Source organism: Pleurodeles waltl, chromosome 12, assembly GCF_031143425.1.
Source record: "Pleurodeles waltl isolate 20211129_DDA chromosome 12, aPleWal1.hap1.20221129, whole genome shotgun sequence".
Taxonomy (NCBI): Eukaryota; Metazoa; Chordata; class Amphibia; order Caudata; family Salamandridae; genus Pleurodeles; species Pleurodeles waltl.
Window position 1 is genome coordinate 266,351,126 of NC_090451.1, and position 27,960 is coordinate 266,379,085.

Consider the following 27,960-nt stretch of genomic DNA (forward strand, 5'->3'; position numbering starts at 1 on the left):
ATCCCTGTCCCCCTTTGCCTGTGTCCCCTGAACGGTGTGCCCACTGCCACTGACCCCAGGACCCAGTTTCATTTGGCTGTGAGGTGTGGACTGGGGTCCCTGTACATGTGCACACACTGCTGATTGATGTGTCATTGGGGACAGAGGTGTGGGGACGTTGGGTGGGTACTGTGGTGTTGGATACTGAGGGGGGGCTCTGTGGTGGACTGTGAGTGGGCTAGGGTGGCTGACTGACCTGTGGTCCCTGATGGGACAGGTAGTTCATCCAGATCCAGAATTCCAGAGTTACTGTCATCACTGTGGGCATCTTCTGTTGGGGGACTGGATAGTCATGGCATCACCTCGTCGCTGGTATTGGCTGGGGCACCTGTGGGGATGCAAGTGATGTATAATGCTTCATGTCTATGACATATTGTACATCCCTACCTTCCCCTATATCGTTGCTGTTGCCTTACCACCTTTGTGTATGGTGATGTATTGTGGGATTGTCAGTTCTCCATGCTGTGCATGCTTTGGTGATGGGTGTACATGCAGGGCTGGGAGGGCTGTGCATGCATTGGGATGGCATTCAGGGCTTGGCATTGGGATTAGTCACATGTGCAGGTGCACTGTGTGATTTGGAGGGAGTGATGGGAGTCAGGGTGAGAGGGTGAGATGACATGCAGACATGGGGGGTGATAGGTAATAAATATTGACTCACCAGTGTCCAGTCCTCCAGCTACTCCGGTGCATCCCTCAGGATACAGGATTGCCAAGACTTGCTCCTCCCATGCTGTCAGCTGTGGGGGAGGAGGTGGAGGTCCACCGCCAGTCTTCTGGATGGCGAGTTGGTACCTTGCTGCCACGGAACGTACCTTCCCCCGTAGGTCGTTCCACCTCTTCCTGATGTCGTCCCTTATTCTTGGTTGCTGTCCCACGACATTCACCCTGTCCACGATTCTCCACCATAGCTCCATCTTCCTGGCAATGGATATTTGCTGTACCTGTGCTCCAAACAGCTGTGGCTCTACCCTGACTATTTCCTCCACCATGACCCGCAACTCCTCATCTGTGAAAGAGGGGTGCTTTAGTAGGGACATGGGTGTTGTGTGGTGTGTGTTGTTCAGAGGTTGTTGAGTAATGTGGTGGGATGTGGGGTGCATGACAGATAAATGGGTGGTTGTGTGGTGTGTGTGTGTAGTTGTCTCTGATTTGTGTGGCTAGCTATTGCATTGTGTTTGTGTTGGCAAAGGGTTGTGGGTAATGTAGGTGTGTGTTTTATAGTGCTGTTGGTGGGTATGGTGTGTGTATCAGTGTCAGGTGTGTGATTTTCGTATTGTGTTGTTTTGTATTTGGGTGGTCATTGAGAACGCACCGGTGTGTACTGCCAATGGTTTACTGCCGTTGAATGTCCACCGTGGTGACTAGTGTGTCATAATGTGGTGGATGTTGTTTTGTTGGCGTAACGGTATGGTTGTTCGTACTGACACTTTTACACTGACCTTTGGTCTGGCGGCTACGTGTTTGTAGCAGTATTCTGTCGGTTTAGAGTGTGTCTGTTTGTCATAATATGGCGAACGGATGTTCGCCTCTGTGACGGTATGTTGGTGTGCGTCACCGTGGTGGTAAGCAGGATATACCGCCAATGTCATAATGAGGGCCAATGTGTGCAAATCAAGTTTCGGTGAATATTTATCATTTGGGCATCCTCAAGGAAAGCGTCTTGATTTGCTTTGATCTTATTAAAATCTTTGTTTCCATCACACTTCAGAAATACAAAAAAAAAATGATTCATTTTTTTCTTCCTAACTGCTGAATGTGTACTCTTTATTTACAGGTATTTACATTTTGTTTTGTGTTACAAAAAAGAAGCAAACGTGTACAGTCTTTCCTTTCTCACTCCTTGCACTCCTGCAAGATTGTCACATAATTCACTGTACTTTTTTTCTCTGATGGCAAAATGAGAAGAGTTTGTAAACACTAATCTCCATATTTAAAAAAAAAACAGTAATTTGTCAGAAGACCTAGCCTGACATTGGACCCCTGCCTTTGAAGCACAGCAAATGTGACAAGATAAATACTAACTTTAAAGGCATCTTTTTTGCCTGGACTTTCGTGCCCCACCAAAAATGTGCTCAGAACCAACCCGTTGTTCTTGTCCCACACTTTGGGGAAACACTGCTCTAGATGAATGTTCTGAGAAGATGTTTTGAACTTCTATCAATAAAACTGTTTGGGAATTAACTACACTTCACTCACCAGATTTCATTAATTAACCTTATTGTTATATCAAATAAATATTTCTTTCCCATGGCTAGGTTGACTATATCGGCTAATTTTCTAAATAGTGGTCGCCACTGGGTTCGCTACTCTTTTGTTGTCTTGTCCCACCATCCAGTCCCATTTTCGCAATTGCACCAGACAGTCTACTGGTGTCACCTCAAGCAAACACCTGAATGAATCTGGAACCACAATGCTTCCAAGATGTGAGATGCTAGATTCTCCTGGCTCTTGCACCTGAAATATTGTTTATTGCAGGATCTCCCTCTCATCTACAGCAGTCCGACTGAAGAATGAATATTGATTTACTGGAGCATAACTGTTGTTTCAAGAACTGTGAATGATGTGTCTCAAGATAATCCAAGGAGGTAGTTTTACAAAGGCTTCTCTCCGAGTAGGCTGTATATAACTGTGGCTCCTTGTCTCCACCTGTCCCTTCCTCTCTACTGACTCCTGTCTTTTAGATTTGTACTTCCAACTGCCTGATTGTCTTCACTTCAGAACAAACATTCTATTAATGACATCATGTGCGCTTCTGCTCCCACTGGTACTAGAACACTGCACAGCAGCCTTCACACAGACATCTTTCATACAGACATTAAATAGAAAAATAATAATACCCTGACATATTCAACTCCAAGTCAGCAAAGAAATGAATGCTGCCTGACTACCCAGATTAAACAACACTAAGGCAGAAGTAGTTTAGTGTGAGAAAATGCTCCTATTTGCTTGATAACTCACATTTTTACTGATATGTTGGTTTTGGGACTCTGAACACTGGGGCACTGATGTCCATCAGCCCAGTTTATGTGGTCTGACCTCTAAAACATGTAGAAATCAGCTAATCCATGATTTGCATGTATACCCTTCCATAAAGCCATGATGTGGAGTGTAGAAACTACACCCATGGCATGAAAGGCTATGAACCGCAGCACCTATTGTGACGCCCACTTGTGTGACGGGTCAAAAGTAGCTTATGGCCTACCAATGTAGCCTGACTGCTTCAGTTTAAACCTGCAGCATGACCTGTCAAAATAATCATTTTGACAAGGGAAAGCCCTTCTTTTTAGACAGTAACATGTTACCCCTTTGTAGGCCTTGTAGCCCACATGGTAGGGTGCATGGTATTTAAAAATGAGACGCGTAGAAATGTCTTGCCCATGTCCCTAAAATGAAAGGCCGTCAAAAGTGTTTATAATTGTGAAAGGCCCTGGCTGTCCTACGAGAACACTAGAGTATAGATTAAAATATTAATTCTGTACCTCAGGTTTGAGATCAGCTGGAAAAATAAATCAAATCACTCTTTTTAATATTTATTACTAGCCAAACTCAATGGTGCATTGGATTTTTAATATACTAACTTTTAGAAAGTTATCCTTTCGCTGCCTGAAGCTCATGGAGGATAATCTGCATTAGCTCTCCAGCAGCAGGTAGTCAAGTACTTGACCTTAAAGAGGTGCAACAACTGTTCACAGTACAGAGACAATCGCCTGGGAGTGGGGATGTGTTTTCTTTCCCTTATGGGACCAGTTGGAGTGGGCCCAGGAACTTAGTTACACCTGGAAAGGCCCCAGCACTTGTCCCCATGGTCATGCTGGCACCAAACCCAATTGGAGAAAGCTATCCCCAGAACCAGTTTTGAATGAGAGTGGAGGAAGGAGCTGCTCATGAACTTGGCCACACCTATGGGTGACCACACATGCTCTGCACAAAGGGAGAAGGGTTCCTCACCTTGGATTTTGGGATTAACGTGCACTGTGGGATTGTTTGCAGTAGGACAAATAGGAACTTTACAAAAGTGGATAGGGTTGCCCCTTGTAACTTTTACCCCATTGGTTAAGAAGAGCCATATGTCACCACTAGCTGGTGCCAGGCATAAATGTGACACCCTAAGGCACTATCCTCAGAACACCTTTTGGACCTATAGAAGAACAGAAGCAGGACTGTAGATGCTGTTTGAGCCCTCTGAGGAGATCTGAAAGGCAGGACCTTCTCCCACTTGTATGCCAAGACAAAGACCTGTATTTCAAAGGCCAGCTGGCAGACCTCCGGTGTGGCTATGGGGACACAACAAGTTGCAAGAGTCCTTTTTCCTGAAGTGCACAGCTGACTAGTATCAACTGGAACGGACTGGGACGTGCTGTTGGAGAGCCCCTAAATGTCTTCAATGAGGCCCAGGGGAAATTATAAGTGTGTCATTGAGTTTGTTTGCGTACCAGAAGAAAATGTAGAAAACATTGAAAACTTTTCCTCCAGAGCTTTAATGGGACTTGCTGGAAAGTGTCTGACTGGATTTCAGCTTTGTCCTTTTCAAAGATCCCTGCACTTCTGAAAAAGGACTAACTCCCATTCTGTGTTGGAACTTAGAAAATGTTCAGCAAGAAATCACCAGTGCTCCTGGGTGTCATAAGGATCAACCAGCTTCAGGTAAAAGGCCTTCCATTGCCCAGAGGTCAGCTACATTTTCAAGCGTAACCTGCTCAGGGAGGATTATTCTTCTCAAAAAGTAACAAAGTCCCATTCTGAAGTGAGAATTTGAAGAAATGCCAACATTTTTCTTCCCGAAATCAACAAAGCATTTTTGTAAAGTGAGACTTCAAAACGTTTTAAATCTTTGACTTCCGGGCTTTAACTAGGACCAATTAACTTGGTGTATCTGACCTGGGCAAAAAGAACAAAGGGGTCCCTATGTGTGAAAAATGAAAAGAGAGAACTAGGGAATAAAGTCTATTATAAAGAAAAACTCTTCTCTCTCTGGTTTATCAAATAAAAAATCTAAACATAGAATAATAGAAACAACTAACATATCAACTAATACAGAAACATTATTAACAAATATTTATTCATGATAATATACAATGAATCAAAATCAAATTGACACCAGACATGGAAAGGCAAAAAACTTATATAACATACAAACAGGACTCAAGACACAGACATATACACAACAGATAACACAAATAACAACAACCTCATACTATACACTTTGTATTGCAAACAAAATTTCACACTAATAAACATATCAACAATATATGAAAAAACAATATAACTACTCAAATTAATCATAAGATGTAGAAAATGTTTTCCTTTCGTCCACGTGTTTTATTCTTGACCGTCTTTAGATAGTCCTTTTATTTCATTTAAACCTTTGGTTCCAAAAAAAGTTCATAGTTATGACTCAAAGACATATCCTCAAATTTTTATTTTCCAAAATCCTCAACTGTGTTGACCAATAAACAAGAGTAGAAGTCTTCAGCCAGCCAACGAATTCATTGCCAAATAAGTGAAATCCAATAAACTATAGAGCCTTTAAATAACATAATATGATATTTTTAATATATTTAACCATGTCCTTTTACTATTTTTTCAAATGCAAATGTGCATACCACCAAAATGGTCAAAGCTTCTAATGTGTTGGAGGAGTCTTTCAAGAAAGGAATACAGAAAGGAAAACCTTCACCAACAAATAACAACACAATATATAGAAAAGAACAGACCCTCAACCACAACACCCTATCAGTGCTCCACATGCCTTCTTAAAACTCACCATAGTGTCTACATAAGCTTTTGAAATAAATCACTTTTACCTCTCTATTAGTCTCTTCATCATAGTTGTCACAAATCCGGAAATAATTTTCGAGCAAAAATGCTCAATCTGGAACAATTTGGACTAAATGTAAAACAGTCCAGATTAAAAATCTATTTACCCCGCATATTCATGATTCATCTACATCTATTAAAGAACCTAAAGAGACAGCTATCACATGTAATCAACGCAATTCCACACCCAAGATATTGACAAGGAATAAACCACTCTTTACCTAAACCCTGATTACATGAAGTCTATACATAACAAATACAAAAGGTCTCACAACGACTATTAACTAAGTTGCTCATTTGTCCATAACAAAATGTTTTTTTACACTACCTGCTCGCAGTCTTTTACCGCCTTGCTTCTTGCTAACACGCTCAACCGTCGTTTTCCTCGTTTCCGATATGCCGACTTACCGCGTCCTTCTCGCGGTGGCATTTTAACAGCATTTCCTGATCTGTAGAGCTGGAAGACGGACTACTCAAGAAGAAGTCCGCATCCCACTGCAGCATTAGTGGTGGCCATCTTTAAACATGTAGATCGGCGTAAAGAATACCTACAGCAGTGCCTACTAATTCTCCCTCCTAATCTCGAAACTTTCTAAAAACAGTGTCTGTTTCAAAAAGGGGGAAACTGGCTGGCAATATATAAATTATATTTCATCCAATATAAATAGTTTACTGGGGACACTTGCATAACCTGACCAATACTAATCAAATAGAAGATATCACGCATCAAAAATATGCTTTAAACTGCATTACAAGCCGACCTTTGTAGAACCACTTCAATGAATATATTAATCATCTAAAGCACTATAAGCACAGCTACTGAACCATAGTTACCCATCAAACATTAACTTATAGCATTCTGCCATGGTATTTCTACATTCAATCCTTTTCTAAATGTATCCAGAAAAAACATCCAGAACACTTCTCGTTTTTTTCTTTTTTTCTCACCATCACTAGATTCGATTTTTTCCAATATTGTCCATCTAATATCTTCTTCTTTGTGTTTATACTCTTGCCAGTGTACAGCCAAAGGAGCATTCGCCCCCTGCTTCCTGCATGCAGAACAGTGTTCGTAGTACCTGAATCTGAATTCCCTAGATGTTTCACCCACATAGCCTAGGTTACATGGGCATATGATCAGATACACTACATTTTTAGTTCTACAATTTGTCATATGTCTCAATTCAGTATCCCTGTTGTTATGTGTAACGGTACTTACTGTCATCGCTCCCTTACATGCTCCACAAGTCCCACATTTGTGGTTTCCTTTCACTGGTTCCAACCCACAAATAGATTTTTTCTACCAATTTACTATGCGTTTTCATCGCAGATTTAACCAAAATATTTCTCAGATTTTGGTTTCTCTTAAATGCAAACAGAGGTCTCTCCAGCGGTTGCTGTTCAGTTCCCACATTCAAGATGTGCCATTGAGAGTTAATGATTTTTCTAATCTTGTCGTTAATATTAGAGTGGCAAATAGAACACACAAGTCTATTATTGGATTTCTTTGGATTTTTTTGGAACATCGCCTGTCGTTCATAATATTTGGCTCTTTTGAGGGAATCCCTGACTAATTTCGGAGGATATCCTCTGAGGATAAACTTCTTAGCCAAAATGTTTGAATGTTCAATGAAATCTATCCTGCTAGTACAGTTTCGCCTGACCCGCAGGAACTGACTAAAAGGAATATTTTGTTTTTGACATGCAGGATGATAACTTTCAAAATGAATAATGTTTTCTTTGCTGTAGGTTTGACATAAAGTGACATAGACAGGACCCCCTCTTTGTGAGCAATCCATATGTCCAAAAATTCAACTTTGTTACGATCATATTTCATAGTGAATTTAAGATTCACATCACACACATTTAACTAAGTAAAAAACTCATGAAGATGTTCTAACTCTCCCATCCAGACAAAAAAAATTTAATTGATATATCGTGACCAGCATGTAATGTTCTCATAGAACGGGGCCACTTTGTTGTAAATGAATTTATCTTCAAATAATCCCACATATAAGTTAGCTATGCTTGGAGCACATGCTGCTCCCATGCTGACTCCTTTTATTTGATGGAAAATCATGGAATTAAACTCAAAAAAATTATTGTACATCACTGTCGCGAGGCAATCTTCAATTAATTGTTTAAGTAATTCAGACTGCATATTTTGTAGGTTGTATATCACACATTCAAGGGCTTGTTGTTGTGGAATATTACTATATAAAGACTCTAAATCCATTGTTACCAGATATTCAGTATTAGGGTCGAACTGCTTACCTTCCAATTTTGAAATAATATGACCAGTGTCTCTAATGTAGGAAGGAAGTTGCAAAACCAATGGTTTTAAGAAATTATCTACATATTTAGATAATGGTTCAATAGCCGAACCCACCATCGAAACAATTGGCCTCAATGGTGGATTGATGGTATCCTTATGAATTTTGGAAGACCGTAGATTACTGGAAGCCGAGTATGTTTCGGGGTGAGAAAATCAAACCCTTTCCTACAAATCACCTCTTGCTTCATATTTTTAATTATTTTCTCTGGACTTACAGTTATCTTAGTATAAAATTCTTGACACTGCAACATATTAGACATCTCTTCAATGTATAAATCTGTATCAAGGATAGTAATTCCTCCTCCTTTATCACACGGTTTGATGGTAATCTCCTTGTTCTCCTGTAGTCTTTTTAAAGCCATTTCTCATTCTTTTCAAGATTGTACTGTGGCTTGGGAACAAATCTAAGACACTGCATTATTTTACTCAATACAGCTTTTTCAAAAATTTGAACTTCAGGGCCCAATGTTTCTATCCCCGGGGTAAACTGAGACACAACACGCAAGCCTGATGTATTCACTGAAGTTAAAGAAGACCTAGTCTCGAAAAAAAAATGTAAACGTATTCTTCTAAAAAAAAAGCATGTATGTCTGTCATCAATTCAAATTTGTTTACATACGAGCAAGGGACAAATGATAGTCCTTTGGACAAAACTTTTTTTGAAAAAATATCAAGAGTCTTAGTACTTAAATTAAATATCAGGATGTCCTCTAATCCCGCCAATATTGATTTCTTCTGGTTTGCAGAAATTGAGCTGGTTTGTCTGAATTTACACATCTGTTTCCCCGATTGAAACGGGGTCTCCCTCTGTAACTGTTCCTCCTGTTCCCTAAAAAACGGTTGTTAGGATAAGACTGATCACTCTGATTGTGTCTATTGCCAAAGTTATCAAATTGGTGTGAACTACCTTCTCCTTCTGAATCTGACGTATCAGAGAAGGTAACAATCTCTTTGGATGTCCAATCAAATTTATCTTGAGGAGTCTGATTCACTTGTTTATAGTAGTTTTCAGCTAAATAAAGATAATTTTTTTCAACAGTAAAATATCTAATATCTAGTATCTGACCTGGGCACCATTGTGGTCGGCTTGAAATTGCACTTTGTTCCTGGTGTACTGCATCCATTGGCTTAACATTTAGGGCCAGATGTAAGTAGATTCTGAATTGCGACTCGCAATTTGTGAGTCAGAGAGACTTGCAATTTGCGAGTCGCAATTCAGAATGTAGGATGGTGTCCCTGACACCATCTGCGACTCGCAAGGGGGTCTCAAAGGCCCACCTCATTAATATTAATGAGGTGGGTCGCAATTTGCAACCCCCTTGAGACTCGCGGCACTCACAGGGATGGTGGCCTGCTGGAGACAGCAGACCACCATATCTGTGACTGCTTTTAAATAAAGAAGTTTTTTTTTTTTGTAAGGCAGCCTGTCTTCCTTAAAGGAAAATAAGATGCATTACAAAAATAAAAAATGAAATGTTTTTGTTTCATTTTTTTAGAGCAGGCAGTGATCCATTGCTCTGGAAAAATGTTTTCAATGCCATTCACAAAGGGGCAGGGGTCCCGTGGGGACCCCTTCCCTCTGGGAATGGGTTAGCACCCATTTGAAATGGGTGCTAACTGCGATTGGTTTGCGACCGCATTTGCGTTCACAAAGCAATCTGGCATTGCACTGCGACTCGCAAACCCATTTTGCGATTCAGTAACCAGGTTACCGAATCGCAAAAGAGGTTTTGTGCATTGCCAAGTGCAGTTTTCACGTCTCAAACAGCAAAATTCGCTGTTTGCGACGTGCAAACTGTGTGCTACATCTGGCCCAGAGTGCTTTATTTTTAGTGCTGTTTCTTCTGCTCAATTAAAAAAATATATATATCTCTAGTTAGCACATTAGATGATTGTCATTTGGCTTATTATTTTTTTCTTTTGTTTCAGAAATTGGAATGGTATTTTTATTATATTGTTTCTGACTTTTTAACAGCTCTGGTACTTGCTTTGCACATTTTCTTTAAGTTAAGCCTGTCTGCTCTTTGCCATAGCTACTAAGGATTGAGCTCAAGTTTAAATGGTCCTAACAGATTAGAATGTTTATTGTTCGGGATGGACTTCCATTCAGCCCAGTTAATAATTCAGTTTCTTACAGGCTGTGCCAGCAGTACTCCTGCTATGACAATTACGTCTATGCATGCACCAGAATCATAATCCTCCCAAGCACTACATAGACTCTAAAATACAAACTTTCAAAATTCGAACTGTAAATAAATACATTAACACGAAAATGTTGACCTGAAAATATTTCCACAATTAGACATTTGTGCCCATATATCGTAGAACTGGAGATAGAACAGTAGATTAATCCAAACCTCATGGACATCGATTCACCAATATACCAGTAGTAGCGGAAGTGACAGCACATGCCCTTTGACCTATGGATGGAATCACAAGAAATGACATTTCATGATTTGTGACCCAATGGCATCACATGAAGTGACATCCGGTGACCTTAGACATGTGGACTGTGTGTCCCAGACCCCTTGTATTTTAATGCAGTCTGGCTGTTTAGTAGCAGGATATCATATACTAAATGTAGTCTGACAAAAATATTGTATTCTAAATATCGTTTACAAGAATGCCACCCTACTGAAGATAGTAACATACAGTCTACACCTAATTAAATAGTATTTCAGTAAACAATATTCAGAACTCAATATTTATGTCATATTATATTCTTACATGCATCTAATGCTGACCAACTGTAAAGATGTTAGAATGTTTCCTGCACATGGCATTCTCACTCATGTTACCCATAGTGGGGTGGTATGGCCATCATTTTGCCAATATTCAATATCAGAATGACCCTCGGTATCGCTGACTGACAAAGTGAAGCACACTAGCCAGTTAAAGAACTGCACACTGCAGCACATCAACTACTTGACAACTATATTTTTATGCATGTCCATCATAAAACTTGCACAACACAAGAATTAAAGTTAAGGCAAAATGTTTGGAGACTTATATTGGACCTACTACAGCAGCTACACTGATTAAATATGTGACATTTTTATCTGGTAAGAAAGGTACAATCGTCCACCTTAAACATAACATAATGCCGGGTTAAAATGGATTAATCTAGCCATGACTTAAACATGATGGCCATTGGTATATACTGTTATATGTTTATGACCTCAATTGCCTTATACCTTACAACCCCTTTGAAAGACACACACAGTGCAATGGTCTACGCAAACCAGTCATGCTGCACATTTAAAATAATTGCGCAGTTAAATTTCCATCCACTTGCCACATTAAGCCCCATGTGACCCTCATTCGAAGAGGCGCCCTTATTTTGATAATGTGTAAACATATTTAATAGTCCTTTGTACCCCTGTTTCAAAACTAGACTAGTGCAAAGCCCCAAGCATAGGATGACATGCTTAGGACACTGCGGAATGCAGTATTGGGCAGCATCGACTAAAGCTCCAAGTTTCATGCCCCAAACACAATTTACAATGCCAATTGTTTTTTTTTTTTTTTTTAGAAATGTATTCTCAAAAAAATATTAAGCAAATAAAAAATGCATCCAAAGTAATTACAAAAATAAACTCTTCATTTCCATCCCTGTATCTTTCTGGTTTATTGAAAAGCATCTGAATGGCAAGCAGGCGCTCTTCTAAATACAAGTGCAGGCTTCTGTGGTATGAGGTGGTGGTTAACGATTTTTGTATTGATAGTGCTACGAGGTCCCAGCCTACGTCTTGTGCTTTAACACGGTTTAAGATGTCCTTCGAAGTGTCACACACCTTGCTTTGGAATGTGACTGTCACTCATAAGTACACGGAAACAAAGGTAATGTCACACATTAGCGATCTGAATACTTGGCAGCTATGGGAAAGAAGTGCTGTCTTGATTGGCTCATCTGGCACCTCAGAGGACAACAATGTACTGCGGCTAAGGGGTATGTGTGGAACACAAAGGAATTCGGGGTCTACAGCAGAGGCCTTTCATGCCCATTGGTGCCTCTTCAATCAATGTGCGAAGCAGTCGATAGAATATTAGAATATCACCTTCACAATATTAGTTCACAAAAGTATTAACTGCATAATATCGGCTACCTCTAAGTCATCAAGGTGAGCTTATATATATATATATATATATATATATATATATATATATATATATACACGCACACACACACCAAGTGAAGAGTTGTTGGGTAAATCTACACTTAGCTATATATACTTACATTGACTGTGTAGTGGTAGTCTGGAGTCAATATTGGGACGCATCATGTGAAATAAAAGTAATATTCCAGAATATGCACCCTAGCAGCCTGTCTTGATGAAAATATTATGTTGTTTAGTTGCAAAAAAAGTTACATTGAAGATTGTGATGATCAATCAAAATATTTTATATTTAAAAACGTTGTAAGCAGGAGGAACAAGGCCATATATTGCAACGAGGGAAGAAAAGTAATGATGAAAACTAGGGTCATGATTGGGGGCTAAAGAGCTGATTCGGCTGATGACGGGTGGATGATTCATAAGTGTTCTGTTTGTTTCATAGACAGGTGCGCGAAGCCGTGGGTGTTGACATCAGTATGCGAGTCGGTATTCATTCTGGCAATGTTCTCTGCGGTGTGATTGGCCTCAGGAAATGGCAGTACGATGTTTGGTCCCATGATGTCACACTGGCTAACCGCATGGAATCAGCTGGAGTACCCGGGTAAGCTTTCAGTATGATTTATTGATTAATTGGACAACATATTCTGCTTATCTATGGATTTTCATTTCCGTATCGCAGAACTCTCTCGAGCTGCAGTGTGGTTAGTGGTACAACACTGGCACCACACTGGCAGGGAATGTTGTGGGATGGGCAGATACTTTCTTTAAGCGTGCCTTCTCAAAAATTTAAACGAAATGCTGCATCCTGTCCTGTGGTAACAATATTTCATCCGACCTGTTCTTTGAATTTGTAACTGACAAGTTTTGTGACAACTTCTACACTTTAAAGTGGGAGAACGAGTGTATTTCTTTCATTCGGTTCTATACTGCCTTCGTTATTTGTACCTGTTCTCCATAAAGTTCAGGGTATGTGTAGATTTCTGCAGAAAAACTAAAGGCTTTCCTGGTTAGTTTACAAGTTTTCTGTCTCTGAACCGAATTCGGAGCGTTCTGGCACTGAAATTATTTGGCACATTCCTATTCCATAGTGGCACCTAAGCGCGTTATTTTTTTAAAGAAAATAATACGATGTCCTGATGATGCCTGGAAGGTGTGCACCCTGAATATCAAACACACAATATCGTGGGAAAGAATATTGAGGACAAGTAATCGAAAAACAATATTGACAGGTAAGTAAAGCCGGATTTTATATACCTAACTCCACATATCCTTGTATATCCATATATCTTCAAGGTACGTAGAGGTGGAATAAGGAATAGTAAATCTATTCTTCCCTATATGCACCTACCTTTCAATATTTTGTCCCTCAATATTCTTGAATTTCAATATTTTTGGTGTCGGTATTCAGGAGTACAACCTGCTTGAAATGTCTCTATAATGGTGATCAGAAGACTTTCTTTTTAAGGACGTGCAACTTAAAAACACCTTTCAAATTCAGTGCTGCTCTCAGGGAGAAATAAACAAATGTAAAATTAAAACAGTCAAAATCTGTTTGGTGCATCAAGGTGTACCCAATTGTCTTTGTGTCCTTGGCGATGCCCATATTCTTTCAACCAGCAAAATTATCACTATCTCGGGACAAAAAGCCATATTCATGCAACTACTGACCCATATGAAAGAGAAAAACCCAACTGTTTGCAAGCATACCATTCCCCTTATATGGAAGACTTCTTTCAATTTGTCCAGATCAGATCCCACCCCCTGCCTATTCACTTGTTGATTCCCAGGGGCTCTGTCGTATTCCAGCCACATCCAGCCTTTAAATAGAAACCTTATGATTTCTACTAGTACACCAAGACACTCACATCCACTTTTACTCTATGTACTCAAATATAAATTAATGTCTTGTACCTGAAATATTGCCTCACCATAATTTAAATCTAGATGCTCACAGTGCATCAACCCCACAGAAAAGCAATGTATGTTATAAACAAACCAAAACAAACTTTCAAAACTAGAAGTCCGGGAAATGTGGATCTCAGCCATAGACAGAGTGGAGTTTTTTTCACCACACCATCTAGTTTGGACCAGATCACCGGGCTGTCGTATTTTGCATTGTGTGAAATTAGGTTTTTAGCTGAGAAGGGTGTAAACCCCACCCACATAATAAACACAGTCTTTGTCAGGGTGAGACTCAAAAAGTCACTAAATTAACCTGTGCTTAACCCTCTGGTAGCTTGGCACAAAGCCACAGGCTTAATTTGGAGGCAATGTGTAAAGTATTTATGCAGCACTCCAACAGTAATAAAGTGAAACCGCAGCACAAGAAAAGTCCCAAACCAATTTAGAAAGATAGAGAAAGTAAGTTGTAATAATGAACATGCCACCAAAATGACACAAATCCAATCAATAGAACCAGGGGTATACAATTTTAAATATTTTGTGAAAATAATGCCAAAAAGCACAAGTGCCATTTGCTTTTATTTGGCAACCAAATGGACCAGGGGAAAGCTACATGTTTAGGCCAGCCACAGTAGATAATTGGATGGATACAAGGACCAGATTACTCCCACTGAAGTTACCTTCTCATCCTGCATGAAGGGTTGCGTTTGAGATAGTGGGAGCTACAAGGAGGAGGCTGTCACTGTGATGAGCAGGTTGGACATCACGGATTGTGGCTGTGGACATGAAGAGCAGGTCTCACTGGAGCTTGGTGCTCGCAGTCGTCATGGAGAGTCCCAAAGAGCAGGTCTCGCTAGAACTTTGCATTGGCGGTCGTTGCAGGCAGTCAATTCTTATCACAAAGAGGTCACTTTGCAGTCACGAAGAAAATAAAACTTCTGTATCTTCACCTTTTCTACAGGTGGGGTTCACACTGATGCCAACCAAGGAACCAGGATGAGGGGGCACCTTTTAGCACTCAGAACTCACTCTAGTAGAGGAGGCCAGAAGTACGACTCAGGGAGGTCCATTTGGTAGTGGTCAGCTGGGCAGTTGCAGGAAGGCCTCTGGAAATTTGTTGTGTCCCTGAGCTCAAACAGGAGGTTAGCCAGCTAAACTTGGAAATCACTGTGGGTAACCTGGGTTCAAAGCAAGCAGGTCCAATCTTCCTTCTTCAGTCAGCAGAGCAGTCCCTCTTCCACAGGTCCAGGAGTGTTATGTGGAGAGGATCTGAAGATACCATTTGTATACACAGTTTGTCTTTGCATGAGGGAATTTCTTCACCTACCCTTGATTCTGGTAAGTTCTTTCTTTTTCCCTGGTCCTGGCTTCAAACTGTCTAGGGGAACAAATGCACGGACAGGCTGATGTCTGGTTCCTAAATGTGTGCTGCAGGCAGGACCCCTTGTTGTGCAATCAAGGCAGGGTATAACTCCTCCTGGGCCATCCTGTCAAGAGGATCCAATCCCCTCACTGCTAGGCCTTCTTTGTTCCCATGTCTGGAATAAATACATAACCCACTACAGGAGAGCCATTCACAGTCATGTAACCCAGGGCACTGTCAAAAAGGCCCACTTGGTTATGGCAGAAAGATGTCAACTTAAAAAAAAGTAGTATTTTCACAATAGTAACTTAAAGTCCGACCTTTCCATTAAAGAGGATTTTAAATCACAACTCATTTAAGTGCGCAGAGCATGTCTATGTTGGATCCCAAACAAAAGCTAGCACTTATTAATTGAAAATACAGCAGTGAAAAACGACTTTAGGAGATTTTCACAGCCAAGACATGTAAAACGTAAACCCTTATGTTTTGCTTTTTAAATCTCCTGCACCCTATTCTGTGAGGTACCTTAGGGTTACTTATAAGCATTAAAAAGAAAGGTTTAGGCCGGACAGAATGTTTATTCTGCAGGTCAAAATGGCAGTTTAATATTGCACTACAAGCTGCAGTGGCAGGCTTGAGAAATGTTTCACAGTGCTACTTTAGTGGGTGGCATAATGAGCACTGCTGCCCACTAGTAGATTGTAATTTACAGACCCTGGGTACAGGTAGTACTATTTACCAGGGACAATTAAATGAAAGGTGCAAATTATGTGTAGGTCAATTTTACTGTGTTTCAAGGAGAGAACACACACTTTAGCACTGGTTAGCAGGGATAGAGTGCTTATGCCAACAAACAAAACAAGTTCAGCAATACCACACCAAGGATGTCAGACCCAACAGTCATCCACCTGTGTTTCAATCACATCACAGAGAAATAATATACAGCCTCAGACCAACTCACAGGACTCATGACAAAAAGCAAACAAGAAACTTTTGATAGTTTATCCTCAAGGGGGAAACATACCACATGTCCGGACAATGGAATCTTCACTTTCTCATATAAGCTGTCCTACATAACCCCATTCTGCTCTTCATTGGACAATGAAAGTTCACTCACATTAACCCAACCCATAACATGTCAAACTGAATTTGATGAACCTAAATACATCCCTAAATAAACATTTTGTTAATACCTTATATTCCATGTACAAAGCTCTGTTAAAACTAAAACTTAGTGAAAAAATAGAGAGGGGACCCTCCTATCTCCGATATCCCGAGGGGGACAGGGCACCGTAACACAGTGAAATCATAAAATTCCCCCACGGGAAAACCAAACCAATCACTTCACACTCACACAGTCAATGAATCTCTCTATTGATCAGCCTAAAGACAAAGGAATCAAAGGTGTATATTTAATATAATCCCAAATAAAAAAACCAAATCACACAGTAACAAGACAAACACATCAATGCTAAAACCATAAATAAAACCAAATAAAATTCAGTAAAAGGGAGACAAAAAAAGACAAATACAATAGTCTATAAAATGAGACTGTCCCAATTCTGGTAGGTATAGGCCTATCGACAATTGTCAGCAGTTCTTATTCAATAAGAGCCTCCTCCTATGGGTCCAGTGAGAATAAAGCGTTGATGCGTTTCGGTGGGCTTCCAGACCTTTTTCACCACCTTCTTCAGGACTAAATATTATACTCCCCAAGGTTGTTCAATCAAACCTCCATAAATGCCAATTCAAAACATCTACACTGATCCAAATATAAACATATATACCTTCCTCGACATCCGCAGTCTTTAGGAAGTATATTTCATGGAATCCAAATATATTCGAATAAATTAAGCCAGAACCAAATATTATTCAAGCCTTAATTCGCTCAGTCGGCGTTGTTATATTTAATCATCCGCTTTGCATTCTGTCGGCAAAAGACCTAAACTAAAACTTCACCCTGGCTGTTAAGCTGAATTCTATGGAAGATTTCTACGGACAATCTGCCAAAACATCACCAGACTATAGCAGCACAAGTATTTGTAATAGATTATGTATTTTTGTTATTGATAGGATATTGCTTTTATGGCTTATGGCCGAAATAAAGCCAATAATGACAATAGCAGCACAACAGTAAAAAGGAGAAAACAAGTATTGTATGTTCATTGAGCCAAAATGGGCAGTGATGTCTCTTTACAAATTAAACACCTCCTATCCTCCTCCAGTCATAAGACATAACAGCTCATATATTTTTTCTTTTAACACAACAAATGAGCAACCTGATTTACTCAAAACTGTAAAGGACCCCAGAATCCTCACACCTTCTAATACTCCTTTGTAGATGACCCAAAGCTGTGTCTACTCTTGTCTCTCCAACTTCTAACCCTGCTTCACTGACCGGTTGAGAAATGTTGGTTTGTCTACGATCTTATGCCCATCCATTTGTTTGTGAAGATATGGTATGCTTCATAAACACCCCTATTGCTAAACAAAAATGAAAATAAGATCAACATTAACAATCTGCCATTTTGAGAAGACTTCGTGATTTTGTTTTTCTCTCTACAGCCGTGTACATATCACAGAAGCAACGCTTGCCTTTTTGGCTGATGCCTATCAAGTTGAGGAGGGCAATGGACATCTTAGAGACCCCTATCTCAAGGAGATGAACATAAAAACCTACTTGGTGATTGACCCCAGGGTATGTCATTGCTTTCTGAAAAGAAAAAAGTTGCCTTTCAAACAAATGTTTTTCTTCATTAGTATGAATACTGACAGCTCCATTTTGATAGTATCAACATCTTAAATGTCCTAATTCTTGTTTGTTCCACATTCTTGTTCCTATAATTAGTTTCTCCAAGAATGGTTAGCAATTTTAGATACAGCAAACATATTAGTGTGGTTCAATGTAGCTGTCATTTTGTAAATGTGGACTATATTGCTGCACAACATCCAATATTGTGTATGGGTATGAATCTTAGGACAACTCTGACATCAGTCAGGCTTTTAGTAGGGTGGGTTGTGTAACATATCAACTACAAGCATTAAATGGCATAAGTCTTGGATGACCAAGAAATTTCATTAACTTGTTTGACTTTGTAATTTGGCATTATAAGAAGAACTTGCCTTCTGCTAGACCTAATCCCACTACCTTTAGAGAAGCTGCTTTCACACACTGTGAACAACAACAGTTTTGCTACAGTAGGCTAAAAGATGTCATTTTCAACCATATATGCCCTATACTAGATAGAGTGTCAATGCCAACCCAATGCACAAAGCGGAATTTGGGTCAATAGGGTATGTATTGGAATAATGGTTCCAAGAGGACTCATCAGAGCATTTCAAAATATAAAGGATTGCATCTCAAAACTGTTAGGTAAATCAGCAGCCGTACAGACTTAGTGAAACACTGGACATTCATTTTAAAATCAGTCTAAGTTGGCCCATAGGTGAGAAGTAAAGGAGAGTGAACATCCAGAAAAACACTAAAAGCATTACTGTGTTGCTAGAGCAAATTGATATGAATAATAACGAGGACCTGCAGCGCGACCAGGCTGTCCAAGGCAGGCAAGAAGGATAAAGAAAAATCAGTGGGTAAATTAAAAACCCCATGGGTCTTTCCCAAATCCATGCCAAGACAAACATCACAATCGCCAGAAAATCAGACCACAACTTTGGCTATGTAACCTCAGGTGGGCAAAAGAGCAGATAGCTCAAGCACAGCTGTACAGGGAAATGCAATGTCAGGTGATTACTACAGAACTTCTATAACTGGCCAGTAGGATCACCATAAACCTAATCAAATTAAAAAAATGTATTATGGGTGATCACTTTACAGGAAAAAAAAAAAAAAGAAACTCTAAGAAACAAACAATTAAGCAGCCAAAACAATTAAAAACACTTGGATAAAGTAGACCTCGATTATGAGTGGCCCATAAATATTGGTGAGCCAGCTATGTTACTACTTGACATATCAGAATTATGTGTTCTTTGTTTCCCAATGAGACTTCAGATGCCTGATTCCTGCGTGTTATTCTTAAAAAACATGTAATTACAGTTGTTCCAACACCCTCCAAATGTACCGGGAGACGCAATGGTAAATCTGGGGAACTGGGACTATACCATTAACAGAAAATTTATTATACAATGTCACCAAAAATGTATGTTTAAAATAATATATAAAGTTCTTGAGTTTGAGGACTTATCTTTCAGACCCTCAAACATAAAGCAGTCCCAATTTGTGGTAAACTAGGGTATTTTCTACCTCCTTGAGAAGTCTTTATGCCTTCTGAGGTGATTAGATTCCTTTTGTTTTCCTCACATAAGCCTTTGCAATACATAGTTTGAGGAAGCCAATAATTCTATTTGCACAATTCCCATATGTATATAACTCTTTTCACAAAGTCTTTGGCCTTGTGCGGCAGGACGTTGGGTGGAGAGCAGTGGCGACTGCCACTGAACAGAGGTGGTGGGGTGGGACAGGGTGCAAGGGAACAGGGGGTCTAAAAAATAAATAATTAAAAACGGCCAACTAAAAAGACATGTGCACTTTGTGTGTATATAGCCCTCCTCGGGCCCCCTCCCTTCAGCCCAGCCCCGCCGAACAAGGAAAAATAAAATCATAATAATGTATTCCTTTTTGGGAAAAACAGTGGGGTGACGCTCCTCTGCCTTAGCGGAGGAGCCGCCCCTGGTGGAGAGCCTGGTTGTCTTCCAAAGCTTGCATTCAGCACCTGTCAAACCACAACTAGCTGCACCTGTGTTACAGCCATACGTAGCATCCTTTGGTTTGATGCAGTAGCTTCTGGACTGAGAATTCAGACTGCTGTCAGACCATACACTAGCTATATATAGGGTTAGGTAAATCAGCACTATTTAATATAACTTCCCTGTTACTACTTCTTTCTGTACCTAAATTATTTCTACATATCCAATAGACCATATCCATCTCCTCTTTTCAAAAAGACCTCAAACTAAGTAAACTTTTGTAATCTCAGCCTACCTATTGGACTTGGTTTTCTCAAATCCTGTATCATGAAGATAACACCATATTTCTAAAGACCTAAATTTCATTTTTTCTGGCATATGCTTTGCTTGTCTAGCTATTATTCTACGCCTGGTCCCTTTAAACTGCTCACATGCCCTGATTCCCTTGTCCTGACGCAGTATATCAAGAATCCAAATAAGTAAATACTGTGTGCCACCTTTTCCTGCAAACAGTTTGTGAATACTGGATAAAATAGTGTGCTTAACTCCAGGCTAATCTGAGTGGTAGGAAGATGTTTGGATTAAGTGTAGAAAGAACGCCTGGGGGGTCCATTCACAATGGTGAAAATAAAAATGTATTCTTACTCTTGTGTACATTTACCTCTATACTGAGATGTAAATCTAATCTATTGTGATTTTTTACCAATTGTTCTTACAGGGTGTTATTTTATTTCTCTGCCCTCCATTTTTTTATATAGGAATGTGCTGCAGTACTTGTGAGTGCCATGTGTGGTGCTTGAATTACTCCAAGGCTATTTTAACAACATTAGGGTTTTAGTAATTGAGAAGTGTAGTTTGTGAATAGCAGTGGTCTTTCTCTTTTGTAGGTGTTTTTTGGTATTTGCAGGTCCATTCCTTAAACCCTCGTTAAATTTCCCTAAACCCCTCCCATTTAAGAGTAGGTATTTGCCCATTTTCCAACCACTTCCTTTTTTCCCTCGTACATTTGCTACAGAAACATATACCTATATGTGTGAAGATCTTCACCACTGTCAGGGAGATTTGTGCAGAGGAAAGACAGGTGAAGCCAATGCAGAGGTGGAGGCCTCTGTGCGTAGCTTTATGAGTAGCATTTTGTAGTACAAGAATAGAACTGCTGGAGAGCTACTTTATATACTACAAAATACAGTTTGTGAATTGACCCCATTGTGGCTTGCCTCACCATTGCATTGTTTGTGTTTGCCAATTCCTCTGACATTTGCCTAGATATTTTTTTCACATCCATTTTGAAGTTACATGTGTTTAGAGGAAGCTTACATTGCACACATGTTGGACATGCCTGCAAATGCAGCTTGTATTTTGTAAGAAATTGTATTATGAATTGAGGTGGGTGACTACCTAGCTTAAGTAATATCAACCGTTGTCAGGGTGAACCCTCAAAGTCACTAAATTAACCTGAGCTCAACCCCCTAGTAGCTATGGGGCAAGAGTAGATAGATGACAAAAATGCAATATGGGGAACCAGAGATATGAATTTTCAAAGTTTAAAGTCAAAATAGTGCCAAAAAAGACTAATCACCAATGCAGGTCAACTTGCCTTGATAGACCGGTACCTAGGCATGATTTCAGGCTGACCACAATGAAGTGCAGGTCAGATACACCAACTAGGTTTGACCCAGGCAGAAGTTTTAGCTTGGGATGTAGGTTCCAAAATGGAAGTCAGAATCGTTCAGTGGGGCAAGGCATAGGGATATGTCCAGGAGGGCATTAGAAGACATTAGATAGCCATTGGTTTAGATGTGAAAGGTCCAGTGCAAGGATATTCAAATTTTGCTACCAGGGAAGTCCTCTTGCTGATTGAATACTTTTGGTACCTTTGCCTGGTCAAAATGTCTATGCTGAAACTTAGTCTTTCTTTCGGAGCTCAGAATTCTCCAGTGGGCCAAGGCTGCAGGCTTAATCCAACAAGTGCTACATGAGCCAGATACCTTCTTGTCAAGGTCCTGCTGAATGAGATTTGCTACTGTGGAGAAGCACAGAGCAGAAGAAACCTGTTTCTTTGACCCAGCAGGAATGGACTTTGGGCGGATCGGCATTGCAGGCTGGCCCTGGTCCTTTGGAGGTCTTCAGTGCCAAAATGTTTCTAAGTCCCAGGTTTTCAAGGTTGGCAGAAGACCAGTCAGGGATTCCAGGACTTTAGGAACAGCTCCTGAAGGTTAAGACTCACTCCAGCAGAGGCCACCAGTAGGATCCAGGTCAGGTCCAGTTGATAATGATCGGCTGGGAGTTGCAAGAAAGGCCGCTTGTAGCTTGTTGTCTCCTTGTAGCCAACCAGGATGTCAGCTAGCTGACACTTGAAGTCCACTTCTTTGTCCAGGGTACAAAAGGGAGCAGGTCCAGTCCTTCAGCAACCAGACAGGGTATCCACAAGAAATGTCTTGGCATCTCATTCTTTCCCTTTCAAGTGTGCCCCAAGTGTTACATGTAGCTGCACAGATCTGTCACACAGTTATTTGACACTGTACAGTCAAAAGGAGGCCCACAGCCCTCTACCTGGCATATTCTGGGAGTTAAGAGTAGCCATCTCTGCCCAGTCATGTGAGTCTACTGTTTGCTCCTGGGAGGTATTTCAGACCCATTCAAAGCTGAGCAGAGACTGGGAGCTGGCAGAGCTTTATGCTAATTAGCCTTCTGACAATTCAGACAGGCAAAGAGTAATTTTCTAAAAGTCACTTTTCCTTAATACTTATTAAACATCTGACAACCATTGAATTGCATTTTAAGAAGTATTAAAAGTAGTTATTATTTATTTTCTAGCTAGTCCTACTCCCAGGATACAGTATTAGTCTTTTAATCTGTACTGTGGGTTTCTACATAGGACAGCTAGAACTATCCATAGTGAAATTAGCATTAGGGGCTTGTCACTGTAGAGACATTAAATGTCTACATGTGCCACTTTTAAATGCCATGTGTGCTGTCTGTGAACTACAAGGCCAACTTAGTATTGGCTTACTAATATATAACTGGAGGATTTTACCTGTCAAAAAGGGTTATTTCAACAGGTCACAGTGCAGTTTTACACTATAAGTCAGACTGCATAGGGAAGGTCTGAAGCCAGGATGTACTGCCACTTCAGTGGATGGCACAATAGGTGCTGCGTTCCACAAGTGGCATTTAACTTCCAGGCCCTGGGTGCACTTGCTAGACACTATAATCTAGGAGTTTGCATGCAAGTTAAATGAGCTAACGTAAGCATGTTTAAAAGGAGAGCACTGCACTATGCTACTAGTTAGCAGGGGTAAGGTGCACAAAGGTCTACCGCCAGCAAAACAATAGGATCCAGCAAAAGGTGAAAAATCCTGGGTGACCACGCAGAAAAGGCATCTTTCCCACACAAACACTTTGCTAATCGGTTCTCTATAGAAAAACAAAAATACCGCCTCTATAAATGTATTGGGATGCTTCTACCAGAACCTCCAAAATGTCAGTTTTAATGGTAGGAGTTCCCAGCGTGATGGAAATGTAGGAAGAGCTTTTTCTAGAAGGGTTCTCTCACACTTTCTTGCACCAAGTTTACTGTCTCACTCTGACTCACTCAGTCTCAATTGGTCTCACTAATTTACGCAGACTCACTCATTTTACTCTGGCCCACTCGTTCTCACTCAGTCCCACTCATTCTGAATTAGTCTTACTGTGACTCAGTCTCACACACAGTGACACTCAGTTACACTCACTGTCATTCTCCCTAACTCTCACATTCATTCTCACACATACTGGGCCTTACTGTCACTCATTCCCACTCACTGTGACTCATTCTTTCACTGACTCACTCACTTTAACTTGCACACAGTCACACACACACATGCTTACGGTGCTAGGATTTCACTAGCTCTGAACAATAGTATCTCTGATGGCTGACGCAGGTACCTTCATGCACCTGTGTCAGCAATTAAACAATGTCACTAGCTGCCTCAGTTTGTTGCTGGACCGGAAGCGGGTCTGCATTTTATTTTTATTATATCAAGAGGGAATAATTATTTACTCTTGATACAATAAAAATGACCACACAACAAGGAGGGTGTAGTGTAGCTGTGGAGCCCATAAAGAAGAGCTGTCACTGGTCCAGGGACACCTATCCATCAAACCATTCCATAAACTCAATCATCTATCCATTTGCTTATCCATCCCCCTTTTATCTATCCATTCATCCATCCATTCAATCATCGATACATCCTTTCACTCATTCATCCACTGTTTTGCTCATCCATCCACCCTTTCGCTCCATCTGTCCATGCTTTCACTCCATCCATCCATCATCCTCCCTTTGGCTCATCCATCTATCCACCCTTTCACTCAGCCATCCACCCTTACACCCATCAATCCAGTCTTTGTCCCATCCATCCATCCATTCATCCCCCATTTATTATTTTACTCAGCCATCCATCCTTTCACTCACTCATACATCTAGCTATCTATTCATCCATCTTTTCACCCTTTTATTCATCCATCATTTTATCCAGACATCCATCTACCCTGCCTTTCATTCATCCATTGTTTTAGTCATCCATCTTTACATACATCGTTTCACTAATTCATCATTTTGCTCATCCATCCATACTTTCACTCCATCCATCCACCCATCCATCTACCCTTCCACTCATCCATCAATCCTTTCACTCATTCCACCACCCATCAATCTCTCTTCATCAACCCATCCTGTCAATCATTCCATCCTCCCTTTCCGTCATACACCCTCCCTGCCTTTCACTCTTCCATTCTTATGTCCATCCTTTCACTCATTCATCCATGCATCTATACATCCACTACGTCATCTATCCATCCACCCATCTTTCCTTTCACTCACCCTCCCAAGTTAATTATGAGCTGCTGTCTGCTGAGCTGCAGACAGAAGAGGCTCATCAAGAACCCCACCCCACTGTGTAGCTGCTAAACAGGAGATGCCCCTGATGCAGGCAGAAGCTTAACCGCACACTTACCTCTTAGTGCACTAATGTAATTGTTGTCTGCAGCTGCTTACTTCCCTCTCTTGGGCCTCTACAATCGAGATAAAAAGCACTTTGTCATGCTCAGCTCAATAATGTTTTCTTCAAAGTAAAACCAATTGCAGTACTAAACATGTGTTACTGCCAAAGAGAGCAACCCCCTGTGCCCCTCCTACAGCCTGCTTCTCTGTGTAATCAACTAATTATTGCCACCCACTCCCTCCTTGTCCTTTTCGGCCTGTCCCACCCATTGAAGTGGATGGAGTTTTGTAACTCCTCCCAGGGCCACTGTTTATGCGCCCCAAAAGCAACCAGATCCTGTGCATTCTAATTCATCACTCCCTCTCCGATGATGTCATTGTTGTAGCTTGTGCCTGCAGGCCGAAGACGACCCAGGCTGGCACTTGCACAGTAGGACATCTGCAGAGTTCACTAGAGTTCACCCAGAAGATTCAGCACACTGTCTCTGAGCAGTGATTCATTTTCAGCTGCTCTGTGTTTGTTTCCCTGTTCTTGCCTCTCCACGATGCAGGGTGGCAAGGCAACGCCCCTTTTGCCCATGAACAGCAGTCACCCCTGGTATTTTCTTAATTAGAAACACAGGCATGACCGGACTGGTCTTGTATGCATTCTGAAAAAAGACAAGGGGAAAACCCAGTAATCCTAGGATTCAGGGTAAGCATAAGTTTCAAACTTGAATGTGGTCCTCTGGATTCATTAAGGCCCAGTGGTGACTTGGAGATGCACAATGAGTGCTACAATACTGCCTTATGTCCATAAACAAGCAATCATGTGATTGAACAAATGTATTATGGACAAGACAAAAAATTGACAATTGCTATGTAAGTCAACATACAAATGTGGTAAATAATGCTAGATGAAGGTGCAGTGGATAGTGAAAAAAGTATTGAGTGCACAGATAGAGTATATACAGTGGTCACAGCAATAATTAAATTGCACCACCAGGCATGCTATTAGTTCAGGGGCATACTGTCCACAGGATATGTCCATAGTAGAAAGCTGTTGAGATTTTGATCCACAACAAAACTTAGAACCGGTCTTCTTCAGGACAAACAAACTGGTAGCAACCTAAAATAACAGATAACAATATACTCTATTACTCCATAATAAGGTTATAGGTGCTTGTAAACAGAATGAACCAACCATATAGTAATGAAATGAGCTCACCTATGTTGTTCTATTTGAATCGCAATCATATACATAATAAGTACTGTAAATTTACTAGAGGTTATTTCATCGAGGCCAGAAAATATATCAAAAATCCAGAGTAAATTATCCAATCTGAGATCTTAATCCACTTTAAACCAGATCAAGGTGCACCAGTCCTAAATATACCAATGAAGTCATCATCACGCTAGGATGGTGCACACTAAATGAAACTGATGAAGAAAAGAGAATCAATAATTGTATTATACCAGGCAGTGAGTGTACCTGAAAACATGGGAACTTGCAAGTTGCATTAATGCTGTCTACAAGAAAACGAGAGAAAGAGACAAGGGCCCAAATTATCCCGGTGCCCCATAAAAACCAAAAGGAGCAGTTGGTCATGTAGAGATATTTGCATGAAGTTATAAAATGAAATACCTTATCGATAAGGGCTCTTTATTGAATCTACAGAAAAATAAACAGGAAAAACGAAAAGTTGAAAACTGCATTGCATACCGCAACCCAACTCATTGAGTGGTGATAAACAAGTGCTCACCAACGGTACATCCAAGTTTTCTGTGATGCTCAAGCAGCCCAGCACAAGAGTGTGTTTCTATATATAAAGCTATAAAAAGAGTTCAAACCCTCTAAGAAAAAGAGAAGAGTTAATGCAAATTTGCAGAATCAAAACACAACAGCTTGGTTTGTTATTAAAGCTCAAGATCAAAGCTTACCTTAATAAGATAGTTTGCTAAAATGATGTGTAAAAGTGCGATGTGCTAAAACCCGTGAATCATATCTGTTAATCATTGCTACAGAAATGGTTGTTATCTAAAAAAGATAACAATAGAAATAGAATAAATACTACATCCTGCACAGTGTGTTGGCAGATTGGATGGGAAAACTGAAATGTACATGGACAACGTATGGCGAACAACAGAACAAGAATGATCATACAGAGGTGGATGCAATTGTTACATCAAAAATATAAATCAAACAAGTTAGCTGAATGACAATGATTGCAATTTTGTATATAATATTTGTTTAAATAGCAATGCATTAAATCAAGTGTTTTGCAATGTTATTGACGACTATTCCTATCCATCTACCACAATTATTCCACATTAATTCGATTTCACCTTTTCATCTATTTGCATTCATGGATTGAATGTGTCGCTGTAAGATTCCTCCCTTGCGGGAGTGGTGTTATTACTTTATCTGCCACTGCAGGTCTTCCATTGTGTGGTCCAAGTCCTTTTAATGTTCAACCATTAATGCTCCAATAGTTCCACCTTTAATTCAGCAGGGGCACTGCAGGATACTGATCTTCCATAGTGTGGCCAACTTATATCTCTTGACAATTAGAAGGCAAGAAAGAAGACAAGATAGAAAGAAAGAAAAATGAAGACTAAAAGAAGGAAAGAAAAAAGGCAAGAAAGAAAGAATGAGGGATAGAGAGAGAGAGAAAAAAAAGATAGGAGACACAAGCAAGAAAGAAGGAAATACGGACTG

The 27,960-nt window shown here is 40.3% G+C and overlaps 1 protein-coding gene across 3 annotated transcripts in view; it reads left to right on the forward strand.

The window, feature by feature from the left end:
• ADCY7 (adenylate cyclase 7) overlaps positions 1-27,960 on the forward strand; it is a 601,636-nt gene that overhangs the window by 448,026 nt on the left and 125,650 nt on the right. For all 3 annotated transcript variants that reach the window (XM_069215519.1, XM_069215521.1, XM_069215522.1), the window contains 2 exons: positions 12,752-12,910; positions 18,140-18,272. In XM_069215519.1, coding sequence (XP_069071620.1) covers positions 12,752-12,910; positions 18,140-18,272 — 292 coding nt within the window. The remainder of the gene's footprint in view (positions 1-12,751; positions 12,911-18,139; positions 18,273-27,960) is intronic.